Source organism: Lactuca sativa, chromosome 2 (assembly GCF_002870075.4).
Source record: "Lactuca sativa cultivar Salinas chromosome 2, Lsat_Salinas_v11, whole genome shotgun sequence".
NCBI classification, from domain to species: Eukaryota; Viridiplantae; Streptophyta; class Magnoliopsida; order Asterales; family Asteraceae; genus Lactuca; species Lactuca sativa.
In genome coordinates, this window is record NC_056624.2 from 142,534,915 (window position 1) to 142,555,628 (window position 20,714).

General features: G+C 33.4%; 2 protein-coding genes and 1 non-coding gene across 3 annotated transcripts; all 3 read right to left on the reverse strand.

Moving 5' to 3' along the window:
• Positions 1–9,151: 9,151 nt before the first annotated feature.
• Positions 9,152–10,287, reverse strand: LOC111887824 (ubiquitin-NEDD8-like protein RUB2). The gene is made up of 3 exons (XM_023883973.3): positions 10,127–10,287; positions 9,505–9,764; positions 9,152–9,416 (listed from the first exon to the last, which is right to left on the reverse strand). The coding sequence occupies exons 1-3, from the start codon at positions 10,217–10,219 to the stop codon at positions 9,305–9,307; spliced, it is 465 nt and encodes a 154-aa protein (XP_023739741.1). The 5' UTR covers positions 10,220–10,287; the 3' UTR covers positions 9,152–9,304.
• A 2,893-nt stretch (positions 10,288–13,180) lies between these two features.
• LOC111887811 (50S ribosomal protein L1, chloroplastic) lies at positions 13,181–15,753 on the reverse strand. Its single transcript, XM_023883958.3, has 7 exons — positions 15,363–15,753; positions 14,716–14,895; positions 14,560–14,614; positions 14,316–14,443; positions 14,156–14,239; positions 13,637–13,762; positions 13,181–13,538 (listed from the first exon to the last, which is right to left on the reverse strand). Exons 1-7 carry the CDS (start codon positions 15,714–15,716, stop codon positions 13,410–13,412), a joined length of 1,056 nt encoding a protein of 351 aa, XP_023739726.1. The 5' UTR covers positions 15,717–15,753; the 3' UTR covers positions 13,181–13,409.
• A 4,245-nt stretch (positions 15,754–19,998) lies between these two features.
• On the reverse strand, positions 19,999–20,105 carry LOC111887837 (small nucleolar RNA R71). The gene has a single exon (XR_002848924.1). It is a non-coding gene; the product is annotated as a small nucleolar RNA R71 (small nucleolar RNA).
• Positions 20,106–20,714: the final 609 nt, after the last annotated feature.

Below are 20,714 nucleotides of genomic sequence, written 5' to 3' on the forward strand. Positions count from 1 at the left end.
TAAAAGTTTTATAAATCGGAAAAATAAATACATAAATAAAAACAATAATATAATTTTGATGGGATTGAAGTGGTGAATGGGATTTATTTAATTTTTTTGGGTATTTTTTTTCAAAAAACCCATAAAAGAAACATGGAATTAGACAAAATTGCAACAATGGTCCCTGTGGTATGCAAATTTTTGGGGTTTTAGTCCAAACAGTGACTTTTTTGGACTGATGGTCCTTTTAAGGTAGTTTGCTTGTGATTTTGGTCCTTCGCTAAATTGAAAAGACTAAAATACCCTTCTGATATATTTTATATGTTTATTTCTATTTAATTTAAAGTTTTATTAATAAAAAATATGGGACCCACCTCTCTCTCTCTCTCTCCAAACACACACAACCCCTAAAATACCGTTGGATTCATGCTTTGCCTTCTCCATTGCTATGCCGTCGATCATTGGAACCAAAATGATATTTCTTCACCTGCTTCCCCTTCTTTTTGTATTCGGTCTTCAGAACCTCACCACCACTAACATCCCTCCACAACCTCCACCGTCGCACCGTCCTGATGTAGGTGGGGAACTCATCAACTCTGTAACAGGAAAAACAACGGAGCACCATCCTCCTACGTATTTCTCCTTTGACGTGGCTCATCCATCTACAAGAACAGGAGATGTTTCTGAAGTAGCTTCTTTTCCAATCTAAATGGTGGAACCCGATAATAACTCCATTGATATTGAATCTGTACAGGATTGTGACTGGATGAACAAGAAATCAGATACAAGACCTACATCACATAAAAAGAAAAAACCTCTGTGAAAACCTAGAAGATGAAAACTCAGAATGATCAAGAAATCTGAAACCGATTCCAAACTCAACTTTTTAAACAGGATGATTTGGAGACAATCTACACACATATAATGGAAAACCAACATGTTAAGAACTTAGGAAATCTGATTTCAATTGAAAATTTCCACCGGAGCAATTGTGCCTTTGCTCCACGTACCGCCGGCCACGGTGGCGTGTGGCAATTGTTCTTGGTCGTTTTGGCTTGAATTCGACAAAAAAATGGGAAGGATAACTTGTGGATCTCAAATTAAAGTAGATGGATCAATGAGGGATCTTATTGGAGGTTGAAAACAGTCGTGAAATGGGGGAAACTTCCGGTGGGTTTTTCACGAGATTCACTCAGCGATTAGGGGTGTCGACGAGTTGTTTTCGACCGATAGTGGGTGCAGCTAGAAATGATGCTCTCCAGGGGGTATTTAGGTTTGTCTGTTGTTGAGAAAGAAGGAAGAAGTAGGACTGGAACGGAGGCTAACAACCTCCGGTTGCTGCTTTGTTTTTTAAGGGGAGGGGGGAGAGAGAGAGAGAGAGGTGGGACCTTTTTTATTTTTTTTTAATTGTTAAAATAAATAAATAAATATTAAATTTTAAGAATAATGAAAGAAAAATGAAAAATAAATGCCCCAAGGGTATTATAGTCATTTACATTTTCAGAGGGACCATTTTCACATACAAACCACTCCAAAAGGACTACGAAACCAAAAAAGTCACTGTTTGGACTAAAACCCCAAAAATTTACATACCACAGGGACCATTTTTGCAATTTTGTCTAAAAATTAAGGCATACCTTACATTTAATAAAATAGGTCGTAATTTATTTAATATTTATCGAAACCTATCTCATCCCACATCATAGACCAAAACAATAAGATTATAATAGTTTAATGTTATAAAAATAAACTGCGAAGGTTATAGGGAAACTTGAAAAACAACAAAACTCATACCACATCGTCAGGGCCGGCCCGATACATGGGCGAGATGGGCCGAGGCCCAGGGCATCAGATCTAAGGGGGCATCATTTAGTCATGTGTCAACGATGTATATAGCAGTTTGGTCCAAAAGATTTAGCCCAACTTTTGATTTCTGTTCTCCGACGCTTGGCTAGAGGGCAAGGTAAAAAGCGTGCAATCAAATCGACGATGGAGATGTAATCGACATTTTTGATTAGCTGATTCTCGATCGACGCCTAGAAAAATGAACTTTATTGAAGAACGAGGAGTCGACTTCTTCTCTAAATCTAATTTCTACTTTTTGATTTCTCTTTCTCCTATATATCTATATCTAATTAGTAATTTGGCGATATTTATGAGTTGGGGTTTGAACAAACTTTGTCGTTCTTTGTATTTCTTATTTTTCTGATTCCTAATTATAAATTTTCCTATTTTATCACTATTTTTGTTGGAATTTGATCGTTGAAGTTGTATACTTGGCGTTTGTCGGTTCAAACTTCAAAGCCATCACCTAAAGAGGTAATTATCGGTTCTATTCTTCAATTTATGATTCCCAATTTGTTCGGCATATATCAATTTTGTTTGAAATATGCATCTTTGATATCATATTTGTTTGTTTGATTATAGTAGTTTGGTTCAGGATGTTTAATTTTTAATTTATTAGGGTTTGATTCAGGAGTAAGATTGTAAGAGTTGGAATATGTGTTTAATTTTTTTAGTTCAAAATTAGGAGTTGCTATAGGCATGATTTTTGTGGTATGCTTCAGGCATAAGTTCTATGGTTTTATGTATGAATTTCAAGAGTTCCAATCTGAATTTTTATGGTTTGTTTATGTTATTAAGGAGGTATACTTTTCTATTGAATTTTGAACTTTTGATTATTTTGGATATTTTGAGGCATCAACTAGGGGCAGTAGTTTACAATTTTCCATTGTTATTTGTTGCTACCAGGCATAGTTTTTTTTAATTGATCTATATTTATGATTCTATGATTCATTTTCCATATCACTTTACATATTGAAACTGAAAAAACACAAACTTTGGTAAAAAAAAAATTTAGTTTTGAAACAACATGGGTAAATTAGGAAAGATATTGATAACATTGTATGATCTCAACGACTCAATAGCATTGAATTTAGTTTGTTTTTTTTCTAGTTTAGAGATAGCAGGGGTATATTAGGAAAGATTCTTATTTTAGATTTCTGCCTTGTATTTTTAGTGTATTTTAGTTTTCCTGAGATTGAAAAAACTCATTTGTTTCTTTAATCTTATATCATCAATATCTTTACTCACTTTTATTTATTTTTTTACAGTTAAAAGTGCATTAAAATGGTGGAATCTTTTCATTAAATTTTAGTTAGTAGGATCTGAGTGAAATACCTGAGATTACATATAATGAGCTGGCTGTGGCAAGAGAAGGAATAAAAATTGAAAAGAGAAGACAATTTACAATCCAATTTCTTTGGAACAGAGCAAATGCATGAAACAAGGAAATGTGACAAATGGCTTTCGAAGCATCGTGTAATGTTCTAAGAAAAGGCATTATCACCTTTGAAGAAGAAAATTTTGCTTGAAAACTAATTATATGTTGTTGAATACGTTTTTTTATGATATATATATATATATATATATATATATATATATATATATATATATATATATGTTTTTTTGTAGTTATATCTATGTATGTGTGTTTTTATATTGCATTTGTTTTGTATAAACATAGGGGCATTATTTTATTACTTTGCCTTGGGCATTAAAAATCAATGGACCAGCCCTGCACATCGTTTACCGCATGAAATTGTTGTTGCAAATGAACTCTTTAAAAGTGAAAGAAACTCGATTGTGTATAGTAATTAATTTTTTACAAAAATCTGGTAGTGCGGATCAAGTACGTCAGTTTTAAGGCGTTCAACCAATTAGGAGCCACCAATCCCCCCCCCCCCCCCTCTCACTATGTCCGTAGTGAGCTTACCTTGGCGAGTCCCCTAGCGATTGCTAGGGGCGGTGTTCCTTGTCTGTAACAAGCACTTGGTGAGTCCACTCCTTCTAGCCAGATAAAGTTATCTCACTTTAATTTGTAATTAAATAGGAGCCTCGTGGATCGCAATGAATAACCCCTTTGAACAACGAAAACGATATCATGACTGATAACCACCCATTTGAAAAGAGCAGAACATAACTATCACTTTTTATCTATAACATCTCGATTTCCAAGCATTTTACATTTTGACCCTTGGTGTGAGAATTATTTGCAAAACTAGTCCTAATGGCAATTTTGTAATTATTGGGGATTTCCTGCGTACGCTGTGCGTACCCATAGCATATGTTGGGCGTACGTGGTCTGGACTCAAAACCCTAATATTTAAGGTTTGTACACTATTTAAACACCTTTATAGCCTCATTAAACTTTCCTTCATTAGCCTCAAACCCCATTTCGACCCCCTTTGCAAACCCTAATCCATTTGAGAGCAATCTTGACCTTGAGTATGCATTTTAGTGTTCTTGAAGGAGGAAGAAGGAAGAGGAAACCATCCTAAAAGAGTGGAGCACTTTGGATCCAGAATCACATAACCATTTGACACCTTTTGAAGGTAAAAAAAGCTCTGAACTTGATGAAGCTATGCTTAGATCTTGTTTAGCCATAGATTTGTGTTCATTTTGGTCTCATAAGCTTGGTATTCTGAGTATGAGTTACTCTAATTCATATAAGCTATCCTTTCAGACGTTTTGGAGTGTTTAGAAGTATAAAAATGTAATTTTGGTCCTTAGTTTCCTTCCATGCATGAATTAGGTTGTCGTAATAAGATAAGAAGTTACGGTTTTGGTGTTAAACACTTAATATCCATGCAAGACCATAAAGCTGGAAACTTTATGGTTAAGGACATCATTTGGAGGCTCTGCATTTGGACGAAAGGACTTAATGAATTAAACACTTAAAAAGGGAATTGAATTTGGCCGAGTACGACACTGGGTTTACTCCTATGGGAGCCTGACTTAGTTCTTAAGTACGCTAAGCGTACATGCTTTATCTGTTGGATATTTTGATTTAAAGAACAAGTTGATAAATGAATTTGGAGACAAATTCAAAAAAATAGTCAGTGATCCCAATGAAGCCATAACTCGTAATTCTTAATTCAAAATTTCTTAATTTCAACTTATAAGCCTCTTTACGCACATCTCTACCAATAGAATTTCTCCACCTCTACCTCCACCAACAGCAGTAGAAGCTTCCCTATCTGTGGAGAGATTGAATTTCCAAGAACACCCATTCCATCAACATTAAAATCATCGTCCATGGATCTAATTTTGTTAATAGTTCCACCTAAGATAACAAGATATGCAAATCCAGAAGCTTCCACTTTTAATAGTATTCGTTTCTGCGTTGATCAAGGAAAACACAAATGTACATTAGATTGTTGCCTGCACCTCGAAGTCCATAGCTGTTAAATGCATATTCTTTAAACATAATTGTGACTCTTTCAACCTTCATCAAGAGAAGCCTAGTCCGCCATTCTTGCAATTCCCTATTTTAACATTTTGAAAACCATTTTATTATCTTATGAATGTAATAACCGAACAGACTTAAGACCAAACTCCCCAAATAAAAAAAATAACAGAATGTTTTCGTAATTAAACAAAGACGACAGAGGTTCACTGACCTTTGATTTCTTGGTGGCAGATGCTTGCAAAAACAGTCTCTTAGATCGCCGCGTTCTGCTCTTAGGATAGGAAGAAAACCTAACTGGTTTTTATAGCGTACAACCCCTAACCTGCTATATGGATTCTCTTTCTGGGCTTTTATGTAATGAACCAGCTTCTAGAAGCCCAAAAAATCATATCATGTTTTAGGGGTGTTGATCGGGTAATTTTTTGGGTTTCAGGTAATTCAGGTTTTTCATGTTGAAAAAATTACCCGTTACCCGACCCAAATTAATTTCGGGTAATTCGGGTTTGGGTAATTCGAGTATCGGGTCGTGTTTGGGTAATTCAGGTATTACCCGAAATATATATATATATATATATATATATATATATATATATATATATATATATATATATATATATATATATATATATATATATATATATATATATATATATATATATATATAATTTCACCTAAAAATAAATTTAATGAAATAAATACGTCGTGCTTTATTAGTCTTGTTTATATAAACAAACGAGACATAAACGAAGTTACTAAAGCTTTGAACATTGAGATTTTTAGTTAATAATACCTGAGATATCAAGTAATTTTTTAACAACTTAATCTAATCTAATAAGTTGTTAAAAAAACAAATACTTAAAGATCTTAATTTAAAAGTTTAAAATGTTTATGATAATTGTAACCATAAGTTTTGTCATGTTCTGAAGTTTCGTCAAGATAATGAGTTATTTAGTTGCAATAATTTATAAAACAGTTAAGTTTTAAAGAACATATGCTATATATAAACAATTACTTTTAATATTTTTAGTGTCATATTGTCATAATAAAAGAGATTCATGTTTTACAATAATGATAGTTAGTTTAAGCGTGATCAAATACCTGCTACAAAGTAAAAGCTCTACGAAAAAAAAATTAAAATAATTCGGGTATACCCGAAACTCAATAAACGTACCCTTTACCCGACCTGAAAAAAATCGGGTTAACCGATTACCCGAAAAATTTTTACCCGATACCCGAAAAAATCCGACGGATGATTTGGGTATCGGGTATTTTCGACAGGGCTACTTCAATTTTACTTCAAAATTTTGACGTAAGAATAACAATAACTACAATTATGAACGTTCAAAAAATTTTAACTAAATATATAGATGGGTAATGCAATAAAAACAATTATTTGAACAACTTTTTTTAGTTTTAGCCATAATTCCTTGTGTTCTAAAAGTCATTCTTTTTAATATTTTCTTTTAAATATTGGTTTTTCCAAGTTGTCAACATATTACCAAAGTCATCTTTTGGTGATAATACATGTTGGTGATTTGTTGTCATCAATATTATTTAAGTGTAATGTGATTACTTTGTTGACCAAACGTGATTTTTATAAATATTAAACAAGTAAGGAATGTGTGGAGTACACACTTGTTTAATTTTGATCAAGTTTCTAAGTACACTGTCATTTAGGGGCGAAGCCCCTAAACGAACGGGGGTCCGGGGGCAGCGCCCCTGGGAGCGGGGTCCAAGGGGCGGCAGACCCTGGCGGGTCCAAGGGGCAGAGCCCTTCGCTGGGGTCGAGCTGCCAGGTCAGGGCGGAAATTTTTATATAGGGTATGTTGCTATATAAAAAAATGCATCAGAAAATCGTATTTTCAGAGAATTGACCATTCTTTGACCCTTATCCAAACTTCCGTTTTATGTCAGTTTTTACAGTTTATGACAGTTTGAAACTGTCATATGACAGTTTTCAGACAAAGATCATAAATTCAGTTTTGGTCTCATTTTCTGGTACAAACGAAATTATCATCAAAGCATTCTAAATTCTTGTCTCTCTGAGTCTTATCCGATTAAAGAATATTGGGAGTACCACCCAAATGTTTTAATCTGAACGTGTTTTACACAATTCTCAGAATTCCAAGTCTTACTATACCCCAATTTCTAACAATACATTATTATTGACCGGGGATGTAATTTGTCACACCATCATCTTCAAAAAGAAAAAAAAATTAATAATACAATATCAATTTGCCATTTAACATAAATAATTATAACATCCAAACGAATGATTGTTGGTTTTGACTTCGTTCCTTAACATAAACATTTAAGATATTAAAATTTCTAGTATCATCAAGTAAGCAACACTTTGTTCAAAGCTTCCAAATACTCAAGTAGTCACATATTTTGAAAGCTTTTAACAACATGTTTGCATGAGGTTTTGGCTACAAGAAATGACTATATGAACAATTGAAGAGAATAAACCTAGGAAACATTTGAAACTTAAAGCATATAAAACAATTTTACAAGTAAAAAATCTACAGCCGCAACTTTATTTGTCCATAATATTCCTTTTTAGTTAGAACTTACGACGAAGCCGCATAGAGTTGAAAAAAAATTCTCTTATAACTTTCTTGATTTGCATAATCTATAAGAAAAAAAAAATGACAAGCAAAATCAAACCAATTTGAATACATACATATAGAAACCATCTGACAAAACAAGATCAACTAAGATGCAAAATCGTACAAGAAATACATTACTTTGATGGTAAAGGGAAAAAATGTAGATAACACAAGATTAATTCTTCACTCTTCGTTTAATAAATAAGACAATGCAACACCAGTGGCAAATCAACATTTAAATTAGTTTGCGTCCATCTTATTTAATCAAGCGACTAAATAAAGATGTAGAAATTCAATTTCTATTATCGGGATGGGCTGTCAATAGTGCAATCTAAGTCGAGTATAAACTAGTAAATGACTCAAAACTGTTTACGACGAGTTCTCATATCTATTCTAATAAATAAAAATCTTTTTGTCACATGTCACACTTTTATTGATTTGTACATATGTCATTTTGAGGTTTTTTCAATTAATTTTTTTCTATGTGGCATTTTGTGGTTTTTTCTATTTTATTAAATTTCATATAATATTTAAATATAATAATTACAATAAATGTAATAATAAATGCATATCAATATCATTAATTGATATTTGTTCTAGTTTCAAATTTACAAATTAAAGCTTTGTTAGTTTCGTATATTTATAACGTAAAGTTATCACTCTAGCGATACAAATATTTATAACGTTTTTTAGTGTGCGGTCTCATAAGTTCACATACGTCAGAAATAAAATTTATTCTTTATTCGTTGCAGTTATTTTCAACAAAGTCCACAGTGCGATCTCATAAGTTCACATACATCCAACTTCTTTATCCTCCTCTTAACATCCAAAAGTACTCTCATTCACTCCTTTGTCAACTATTTAATCCAAATCACATTCTTCACAACCGGTCTATATGTTTTTATCCCTAACATACTACATATTGACCATGTCAATTAGTTCAATTAGTTCAAATTACCACATTACTCATCATCATCCATCTTTTCTATTTCGATCCACTATTAAATACCCCAAATTTCCAAAAAATTAATTCAACTTCAACCAGCAATATTTCACTTAATACTTCGATTATGGTGTCACTCTTGATTGTTTGAGGCTTCCTTTTGACAGTTCTTTGTTGTCATTTTGTTTTTTTTCTAAGGTTTGCATCATTTGTGACTTACTGTGTTAAGAAGTATTCTTTAAAGTTGCATAGAGTGGATGGGTGTGATTGTGAATTGTATTTATATGCTTCATAGGCCATAGAGGAACATTTAAATCTACTTCTTGACACAAAAAGTTATATTCCAATCCCCCAAAAAGCAATGCAAAATGTGATAAAAGGATAATAAGCACCAAATCTCAAGTACAAATACAAATACAAATAAACATTGTCATGGGGAATCAGATAAGACATGAAATATCATCCAATGTCATCTCAATTATGTAAACTTTTCCATAACATAGCAATAGATCATCATATCTTTTAAAGATTTCCACCTCTTAATGCAAGAACTAGATGAAGAACGGATCCTCCTTCAATGTTGTAATCCTTTGCTGTTTTGTCATCTGCAAGCTGTTTTCCAGCATAAATCAACCTGCATTCATTCAACAATCAAGTTAAAATTAAAGAACCCTAATTTTTTTTGTTATCAAGGTATTTTTGTTGAAGAACCCTAATATCACCTTTGCTGAACTGGTGGGATTCCTTCTTTCTCTTCAACTCGTTCCTTGATTCTATCAATTGTATCAGTTGGCTCAATGTCGATTTCAATTTCTTTTCCTGTAAGAGTTTTGACCTTGATCATGGTTCCTCCTCTCAATCTTAGAACAAGATGAAGTGTTGACTCTTTCTGGATGTTGTAATCAGCGAGTGTTCTTCCATCTTCTAATTGCTTTCCAGCAAAAATCAATCTCTGTTGATCTGGAGGAATCCCTTCTTTGTCCTTCAAAATGCAATCACCAATTATTCCACATAATTAAAAGAGAAAATCAACGCACATCGATAGTAAAGAGAAAGAAGAACCGCAGTCCACATAACAAACAGATTCAGAACATCAATTTCAATACAAGTATACGATCAAAATCAAAGTAAACACGCACAGAAACAAGTAAGCATGATTAGGAAGTGAAGTGAATACAACAACAAATTAACCTAAAATCGATATTTACTATAAACATGTTATAAACAGTCATGAAATAGCAAAATCGTGTCAGAAGTAAACAATATAAGTATCGAAATCGAGGATTGGAAGAGGAGAAGATACAAAATCGAAATCAGAGGTAAGAATAGAGGAGAAATAAGAACCTGGATCTTGGCTTTGACATTGTCGATGGTGTCGCTGCTTTCAACCTCGAGAGTGATGGTTTTTCCGGTTAGGGTTTTGACGAATATCTGCATCTTTGTGTTTCTGTTGGGTGTTGGATTTGATGAAGGAAGGGATTTGAGCGTTTTATTAATAAGCACATACGCGAACCTAAAAGCTGCGTTTAAAGAACGCGGATACCGTTGACCTTTTGCTTATTCTAGAGTATCGTTTTGACTAAATTAATACAAAACAATTTCATATTTTATCAATATTTTATCGTTATAACAGGTAGAAATTATGGATAAGAAAAGTATATATTGATAACTAAAAATGATAATGAAAAAAAAAAATTTAATTTTTTTATTAAATTAATAAGATATATGTATTGTTTAGACTTTTATATTGATTATTTAAATTTTCATTAAAATTATGATTTTATTATTTTAATGAATATTGATTATTTAAAATTATTAAATGTCTACACAAAAATAGGCATAAACGTCCATTTTCTTATCTTTAGGGTTGATTTGAGTGTCTTCATAGATGGTTAAAGAATTTGTATATAATAATTGCAAACAAAACATACATCATGTTTGGATCTATAATCATCCAAGTGTATATTTGGTAAATTGGATAAGCCTACAACTCCATAAACATCATACGCTAAAGCTCTTTCCATTCCTTATTAAGCATTTTAGTTCACATGTGAAGCAGTCAAATAAAATTATAATATTTATTCTATCAACAATGAAATCATTCAACAAAAGTTTCCTAACAGGATCTGAATACATGATTCACATTTAAAGTATATTGTTATAATTAACAGTAAGGAGGAGAACATGTAAATTTTCGAATTTGCCCTCCTTTTGATAAGTTTATTGACAGGTGTCAAAGAGTTAGATAAGATGATAGTTAGTATTGTTTTTACCACCCAATGCAAGTATAAATATAATCTGATTTTTTACGTACTACTTTTGTTTATAAAAATTTACTACATTTTATTTAGTTAATTAATGAACAAAAATGCTTAATAATTAATATGGAATGGAAAGAGCTTTAGCGTATGGTGTTTATGGAGTTGTAGGCTTATCCAATTTACCAAATATCTAGTTGTATGGTTATAGATCCAAACATGATGTATGTTTTGTTTGCAATTATCCATTTATCAATTGAGCACAAGAAGTCTGACAAAGTGATGAACATGAACATGCTAGTGGCTTCATCATTTGGGCAATTAATAACAATGAAAGTACCATTTTTTTAAATTACAGTAGTATAACGTAACCGTATCAAAAATGTGGAAAATGATTTAAAAAATAAATTATAGTTGTTTATATTTGTCTCGATTATTTAAGAATGACTAAAATCACAAAACAAAACTACACCTACCTATGATTCAAAACCAAACAATAAAATGGTTAAATGAGCAAATCAAATAAAGAAATTTCCAAATAAAAAAGAAACATAAGAACCATATGGAGATTCGTGGGTGAATAAAAAAGAAAATTACATTAAATTTCTAATCTCAAATTTCTATGCATTCCGGTGTAATATATAGGCATACTTGATGCTTCATTATTTTATTTAGAAAACTAATAATCAAAAAGGTATTTAGCATCGGTACGTAGTGAAAACTCATGTGATTTAATTATATAGAAATAACACAAACCATAACCAATTTTGTTAATCATTTTATGAATAACTCAAAATACATCAAAATGAAACTATTAAATGAAAGCATTCCATAGGGACCAACTTTTACATTCAACCCAATATTTTTTTACCGTCAGGTAAGTTAGGACCATGGTAATGGTTTATAATTCAGATAAAATACGTAAAGAACATCAAGTTCCTCTTGCAAAATTAGTGATTGCAAAATTAATTACTGAAATGAATCAACAATTTCTTAAATCGGCAAGCGGTTTTCTTCCATTTCAAACTTCGCCCAAACATAATTCTCACTAGCTCTTTTTAATGAATTTAAGCCTCTCCTACTCTAGGTTAAAAATTCTTGTGATGAATAATGATAATATGTATAATCATCATAATAATGATAATATGTATAGCAATGAAATGGTCTCTTACCTCTATAGACTTAACAACTTGTTAGTAGCTTCTTTATTCACCATAAACTCATAAGAGAAAATCATAAATGTCGGTTGAGTGTATTAGTCTATTCAGAGAGATTTAAAAAGGCACCATCAACAAAATCCTTGATTTTTTTTTGTTAATATATCGGCTTTAATGTTGAAGTTTGATGTTATACGATCTGAAACGAAAAAATGGAATCAATTGCCTCCTATTTTCACGGGATTGCATTCAATGTGTTGTTAATATATGCATATCTACGTAATTGTTAAAAATAAGAGGAGGGTATTATAGGAATTTAACTTTGGAAAATAGTGTGTGGAGATTTTTAATCATATTTTAAATAAAAATATTTATCTAACCATTCTCATTCAATATTTAAAATAGTTTCTCTAGACACTCCAAATATAAAAACATATGTCCAATTGTATGATTATCTTTATTTATATCAAAATATAATAACAAAATTATATAAATCACACACATTCTTAATTTTCAAATTCGTGACATAAGGACTAGACCCTCAACATATTGGATAAGGGATAGCTTATTAACAACTCTTTATATCGTTAGGTCACATACTTTATGGTAATACAATAGAAAGGAAGTAAAAAAATACATTTTTCGTGCACATAATGCTAATGGACAAAAGCATTGAATGCGACATTGGATATATCTCTTTATAGAGAACCTTTTAGTTAGCATAACACAAGAAAACGATGGCAAAGATGATTCTCTATATAATATGTGTGACCAATTCACAAATTCTCTACTTATAAAAACAAGCTTAGAGAATAAGCTAAATGTATAATAGGGAAAAAGGAGAAAAACATTGAATGTCTTGTGTAAATCCTGCTTGATGCATTGATATGTTACAACTTACAATTACATCCTTCGTTTATTATGTTATATATTTAGCATGTTACGAATGCTTTAAACATTCAACTAACAAAAATCAAACTATATTCTCAAACAAACAAACATACTAGACACTCAACATTAAAACTTCAAACCAAAATAACAATCATACACATGTTTTGTCAAATTGGCATAATAAAAGGAAGAACACTAATAACAAAACGTTAATCCAAAAAATAACTTCCTTCCACTTCCTTCTCTCAACCATTGTTACGCCTATTTTGCTTAGATGATTTAATTTACATCTATGGTTTACATTTTTTAGACATATTCCTTCTATGCAAGCTTAAAATCAAGCATATCCTTTATATCTAACCGAATTGAAGGCCCCATTGATGAACATATATGTGCACTTTTCCAGTATACACCTTTTGCTCCAGTTGGCTTGTTTGTTTCCACTGATTTCTGTCAAAATTAACACAAACAAATAAATCATGTCAAAATATATTCATCTCAACATAAGTTAGCTTTTTTTTTTCAGAAGGGTAAGAATGTAAATATACCACTGCAGCAAGCAAGTTTATAGTAAGATCTTCTTCTGAAAAACTCGCCTTCCCAAATGGCAAATGAACAATTCCTGTTTTGTCTGCTCTGAATTCCACTTTCCCCTTCTTAAATTCCTCTATTGTCTGTAAACCATCATATTGTAAACTTAATAAGAAAATTACAAATTTGGTCCCTGTGTTTATCAAAAATTGAGTTTTAACTTTTAACTTTTAACCCCCTAAACTTTCAATTTTGCATAGATGGTCCTTATGAGCATGTTTCGTTGTGGGTTTGGTCCCTCCTTTTAACCTCAGTTAAAATTCAACTGTTAGTGGCTTCATGTGCCCTTCACACGAGGGTAAATTTGTCTTTTTTACCAATAATAACAACATACTTTGTTTTTTAGTCAAAATAGAAATGTATGTACATTTCACTACCAATATGGGCATTCCACTTTATTTGTTAAATATTGCAATTATGAATAAATAAATTCTCTGAACAAGAGTAAAATGACCATTTTACCCTTCTTATCTTACCTGAGGTATAGTGGTTGTAACAGTTCCTGCCTTAGGGTTAGGCATAAGTCCACGAGGTCCCAAAATCTTTCCAAGACTAGCAACCTGATGGGAATGAGAATTATTTTTAATTTCTTTAAAGGGTAATACTTATTTAAATAATATTATAAAATAAAAAAACCTTAGGCATCATATCTGGAGTTGCAATCAACTTGTCAAATTCCATGAATCCTCCTTTAATTTGTTCTATCAAGTCTTCTCCTCCAACTATATCTGCTCCTGCATTTTTTGCTTCATCTATCTTTTCACCTGTGGATTTAAATTTTAAAAAACTCAGAAATAAATCCATAAATGATATTATAATAAAACCATGATTAGTGAAAACTGTTTCTTTAAAAAGTTAGAAAATGAGAGATAGAAAAAACCTTGAGTGAGAACAGCAACCCTAACAACTTGCCCTGTGCCCTTGGGCAAATTCACCTACAATACAAGATTTCAAACATCAAAGACTCTTTTTGGAAGAATATATTAAACTTAATTACTTAAAATCAAATTAAAACATATATTTTAATTTAACTCACTGTTGCTCTGAGTTGTTGATCATTATATTTTGGGTCAATGTTAAGACGAAAATGTGCTTCTACACTTTCAGTAAACTTTGTGCTTGACATTTGCTTCACCAATGATACTGCAGTTTTGAGATCATACTCTTTCTTTACTTCCCTCAGCTTTTGAATTTCCAAGAATCTCTTTGACCTAGTCTGATGAATCAAAATTTCACAAAAAGCATTTGTAAAATATGAGAAAGACTAGTAAATAATCTTGAATATTGTTGGTTGTTTACTATAGGAAGTATGAATTAACAATTCAGTGTACATGATGGAAAAGAACCCTCGAGATTACAGTTTTGGAGCTAATACTATTTGGGGTTTGTTGTACCATGAAAACTCGATTGGAAGTTGACATTTGAGTTTGTAATGTGCACTGAGTTGTTTTGAACTTTGAAATTGTGTAAAACTATCAACATACATTCGAATATATACTAGAACTAGAAGAACAGAGACGTTTGGGAGATGGAATTATGACAGAAACTGATGTCGAATTTCATTGGGTTTTTTTTTTTTTGGGAGATGATGGGATTCAATAATCCGAAAACCTTTTACGAAATCAACCTAAATTAACCCATAATTTACAAAGTGAAGTAGAATTGAATCGAGCATAAACATACCCTGTCACTCTTAAGAGGCAAAGCAGCTTTTCCTTTCTTAGGTTTAGAAGGGGAAGGAGGAGGAGCAGTAGCGACACTGCCACCTTCAACATCCTCATCAACTTCACCCAAATCAGCTTCAGCAGCAACCGCAGAAACCAAAAAAGGAGAATTCTTGGAAGAGGTAAAACTGCCGAAACTGGACTTCAAATTCGTGGGTCTAATGCATTCTGATTGCGAGTGTAGAACCAGAGTCTTGGTTTTGGGGTTTGGTTTGAAACTGAAGGAAGAGATGAGGGATGATTTTGGTTCTTGAGGAAGGTGTATCGATGATAGAGTGAGAGTAGCCGAAGTGGAAGCAGAGGAGGAGGCCATCTTCTGGTTTTCCTTCGCCTTATGTTTTGTGTGTTCTATCCGTAAGCCGTATATACGATGAAGATGATGATAAGGCACTTTGGGTTCGTTTTCACTTTTAACCTTCAATTAATACACGTTTACACCAATGATCCCTATTGTTTATCAAAATTGGCATGGTGTGGACAACTATCAAAAACATCTACTTCTTTGGTCCTTATGGTTTATAAACAATGTCCATCTAGTCCTTTTTCTTAACTTTATTTGATTTTAGACGTTTTTCCAACCCACATGCCCCTCACATGAGGGTATTTTTGTCCTTCTAGTATACCCTTGCTAATCTAATCATATTGATGCATGGTATATTTGAAAATTGTCCTTATTTCTTCACATCTCACCCCAAAGAAATTAATCCTCTTTTTTAACGGTATTATCGTTTTTTAGAGAAAATTTAATCAACAACTGTAACATAGCGTAATTGTACAAAAACGGTGCTAACATAGTGGTTTGCTTGACCAACACATGTGAGGGAAGACATAAGGAAGGTGTAAGATAAGTGCATTGTGTGAAAACTTTAACAGTTGTATAATTTGTACATGGTTATTCATCTTAAAACACTTACTTCTTGTGTTTGAGGAGGTATACCAAACTACTCCACACTACAAGTTGGTCGGTCGATGTTTTTATCCTTTAAATAGCACTTATTATTACAAAACGTCCAATTTTGCTTATGAATAGCTGTAATTTTGGTGTTTATTTAATTGTTTGTATAGTATTGAGAATCGACTAACAAACAACGGAAATGCAAGAGAATAACAACAAAAAGATGATGTTGGACGTGCTTTATTGTTTTGGTGATATCTCATACATTGTAGATCCGATTAACATGATTCAAGTTGTTGTGGAAAGAGATCAAAATTAAATACAACTTTCAATTTTTATGCTTCCGCTAATTTGATTGTTATCAAGGTGATAACAAAGTCGTAGTTATGCCTATAAATAAACTTCGAAAATACTAAAGAGTTTTGAAATCAAAGATGGTTTTGGGAAACGAGAAATCAATGAAGATTAAATCCACACACTGCCCCATATTTATCCCACATTTACACGTAATGTAGCGCCCGCAGATTCGGGATAGATATTTAAGATTTAATAGATAATCTTAGCTAAAGATGTGATGACTATCTCGGTGATATAAGGAGCGCTTAAATCCGACTTCATAAGAAGAAGTTATGTAACGACCCAAAAATCCATACCAACAATTTCTTTTAAAATTTAATAAACAAACCACAAGTGTCAACCATTCATACAAAACATATCACGTCAAAGTATCAAGTCTAAAAACATTATTTTATTTTATTAGAGTAAAACATCCCAGGCTGAGTAAATAATTGTGTGTGCCATGCGATCACCCCAAGCTCTTCCCTCCACTACCAGAAGTACCTGAAACCAAAACTGAAAACCGTAAGCACAAGGCTTAGTGAGTTCCCCCAAATTACTACATACCATACAATAACACATAAAGAAAATATTGGGCCTTGCCCACTGCATCGCACCGAAGTCTGCAATAACTTGGGCCTTACCCACTGCATCAGACAGAAGTCCGGAATAAATTGGGCCTCGCCCACTGCATCAGACCGAAGTTCAGAATAACTTGGGCCTCGCCCACTGCATCAGACCGAAGTCCGGAATAAGCTGAACATAACATAAACATGAACATAAACATATAACATAATCACATATACTGCATCGGGCTAACCCCGGTATACTACCAATATATAAACGGGTCGGCATTGGTGCCTTAGACCTGTTCCTACTGGAGGAAAACTCACCTTGTACAACTGAAACTTTGTTGATATCCCTCACGCTGCTATCTGCAAATACCCGAACTGCTGCTCCCTCGGCTCCCCGAGCTACCAAGATCAAAATAATCACTTAGCCCAATTCAATAGTCCTTCTCAGGGTAAAATGTTGATATTTGCATATTTAGCTCATATTAAGTATAGATTTTTTTATCATTTATTAGCTAATTCATTGCATATTATGGACAAAAGATACTTAAAAGTGTTTGAATTATGTTTTCAGTCCAAAAGTGAAGCTCGGAAGAAAAAGGAAGCAGGAGAAGCGATTGGGAGCTCCGGAATTGAACAAAGAAGATAAACACCAAAAACAACACCTACTCGGCGAGTAGGGTCGACTACTCGGCGAGTCCGATCGAAGATTCGAGAAGATAACAACTCCGAGACTTATCGTATACGGGAATTAAGATACGGACTCAGGGAGTCGGCAATAGACTCGACGAGTCGGTTTGCATCTATAAAGATAACTTCTCAGATCGACATTATAAATTCTGGAACCCTTCTAGAGAGATTAGCTGCGATTGAAGAACCAGAAGAACCCTAGAGAACGAAGATACAACCTAGAATCCAATTCCAAAGGAGATTTGAGGCAAATTCTCATCATTCTACTTAATCTTTTGTTTTCCATTATGGCTAGACAATTAGAATTTGTTTTGTTGCTATTAATTACCTCAATCATGAGCTAAAACTCTTAAACTTCTGTTTGGGGATACAAAATTGAGACTATGGTTTGATTATTGGTAGGATTAATTCAATGTTGGTAATTTTTGTTAGTTTTAACTTGCTAAAGAACCTTGTGTGTGAATGATAATTAATTTTCTGTTAATAGGAAGGTAATTAAATAGTATGAACATCTTTTGATTATCAACCTCATATTTTAATGTGACCACTTTATCATATGTCTAGGATTAATGAACATGAAACTATAATTAATAAGAAAATTAGGTAAATTCATGTGTGAGCTTGTGTGATGACCATCAACAAGAAGTTAACTAAAGGACCAAATTAGTTAATTATTGCAAGTCTAAATTAACCCGAATAATTAATCTAGTGAATTTAATTAAATTAGACAATTGATCACTGTTTGAGTTAGTTTGTTCACTAAGGGTTAGTATAGCGAATGCGAAGCTAATCACTTGAGTCGGTAGCCAATAGAAGAGTTAATCCATTGCACTATTACCATAATATCAACCATAGGATCAATTGAGTTGAACTAAACAGAAGTCCTTCCCATTATTGAATCTAGTTAATTCTTTGCTTTTCTAGCTTTTAGTTTAAGTGATAGTTAGTAAGTTTTCTAGTCTTGTAAAACTAGAGAAAACCCCTACTTATTAATTAATTTAGATAAAATTAGTCTTTAGTTTTAATTTACCGTTCCTGTGTTCGATACCCTACTTATTTAGCTATACCACAATTGATAGGTCCACTACCTTCGTGTGTTCATTTTATAATATAAAAGTAGGTTTAAAACTAAGTGAGTTTACACACATCAAGTTTTTGGCGTCGTTGTTGGGGAACGGTTCTAAATTAACACTAAATTCTAGTTTAATCGATCCTTTGTGTGGGATTTATCTTACACAAATTTAATTCTTAGGTAATTTAGTAATTAGTATAAGTTTTAATAAAAAATCCGTTTTTAAAAGTAATTAGAAAATTTTTCTGTTTTTTCCTTCAACTCGTCGAGTGCTCGTGCCGACTCGGCGAGTTCATTGTTGTTCACAGTTTTAATTTTTATTTATTTTTTGTTCTTTTTACGCGTTTTTTGTTTTGTTTACAGTTGTTTCATGACCCGAGGATCTGATACACCTCTGGTCCCTCCTCTCGAAGACCCGGAATCCGCATTACGAAGGAGCAAAGGAAAAGCCGTTGGAGAATCCGCTTCTTCAAAGAATTCGCCACTAAAGAACCTCAAGTCCGTTTTCAGCAAGAAGAGGAGCAGCAAATCAGGAGCATCCAGTGCCTCTTTGACAATCGAAGACCCAATTAAAGAAGACACCGAGTACGAGACCGAGGAAGAAGAAGAACCTACATATGAGCACGAATCCGATTTAGCTATCACTATGGCTAATATCGATGAAGTCCCCATGGGGGAATGGAAGAAGAGGATGCACGATGACACTGGCCCGGGACTTGCGCAGCCTGCAATTCCCGCTACCGCTACTTTCGAGCTAAAGGGTCATATCCTCGCCAAACTCAAGGAGATTCCCTTCTATGGAAAAGACCACGAAGACGCCTACAAGCACTTGGATGAAGTAAATGATGTGGCTGACTACTTCAATGTACCAAATGTGCCACGCGAGACCCAGCTACTTCGCATGCTTCCAGTCACATTCAAGGGTGCTGCAAAGGATTGGCTCAAGTCACTTCCTCCCGGGTCAGTCACCACATGGGCTAAGATGAAAGAAGAGTTCATAGACCACTTTTGCCCGCCTTCCAAAATAGCTAAGTTGAAGAAAGCCATTGCCAACTTCGAGCAACAACCCAGAGAGTCTCTTTATGAGGCTTGGGAAAGGTACAAAGGTCTTCTTAGAAATTGCCCACACCATGACCTCAATAGCCAACAAGAGGTCTCCATCTTCTATGATGGAGTCAATGTCACCACACGACAATTGCTCGACTCGTAAGGCCCACTCACAAAGAAGGCACCCCCGGTAATCAAGGAGTTAATTGAAGAATTCTCTAAGCATTCTAGAGAATAACACAATCCAAGAAATGAAGTAAGTCGGGGGGTAGTGAACTCGGTCAATGATGGCATGGCGGCGATGATGGCTAAGCTCAATAGTTTAGATAGAAGAATGACAAAAATGGGTCAAACAATCCATGCTATTCGAGTTGGATGCGAGAACTGTAGAGGGCCTCATCTCACGAAGGATTGTGACTTGGATGAAAATGGAAACAAGAAAGCTCAAGTGTTCTACTCAAGCGGCGATCGATACGACGAGAATTAGCAGAAACCGAAGAAGGAATGGCTCCCATATGAAGAATACAAGAAGGCTAAGGAGGAGAAATACAAGCAGAAGGAGAAGGGATTTTATCAAAAAGAAGAACCGGTTATGGAAAAGAAAGCCGATTTAGAAGATATGTTCACTAGATTTATAGCCGCGTCCGAGAAAAGACATAATGATCATGATGCTGCAATACAAGAGACCAGAAATATGCT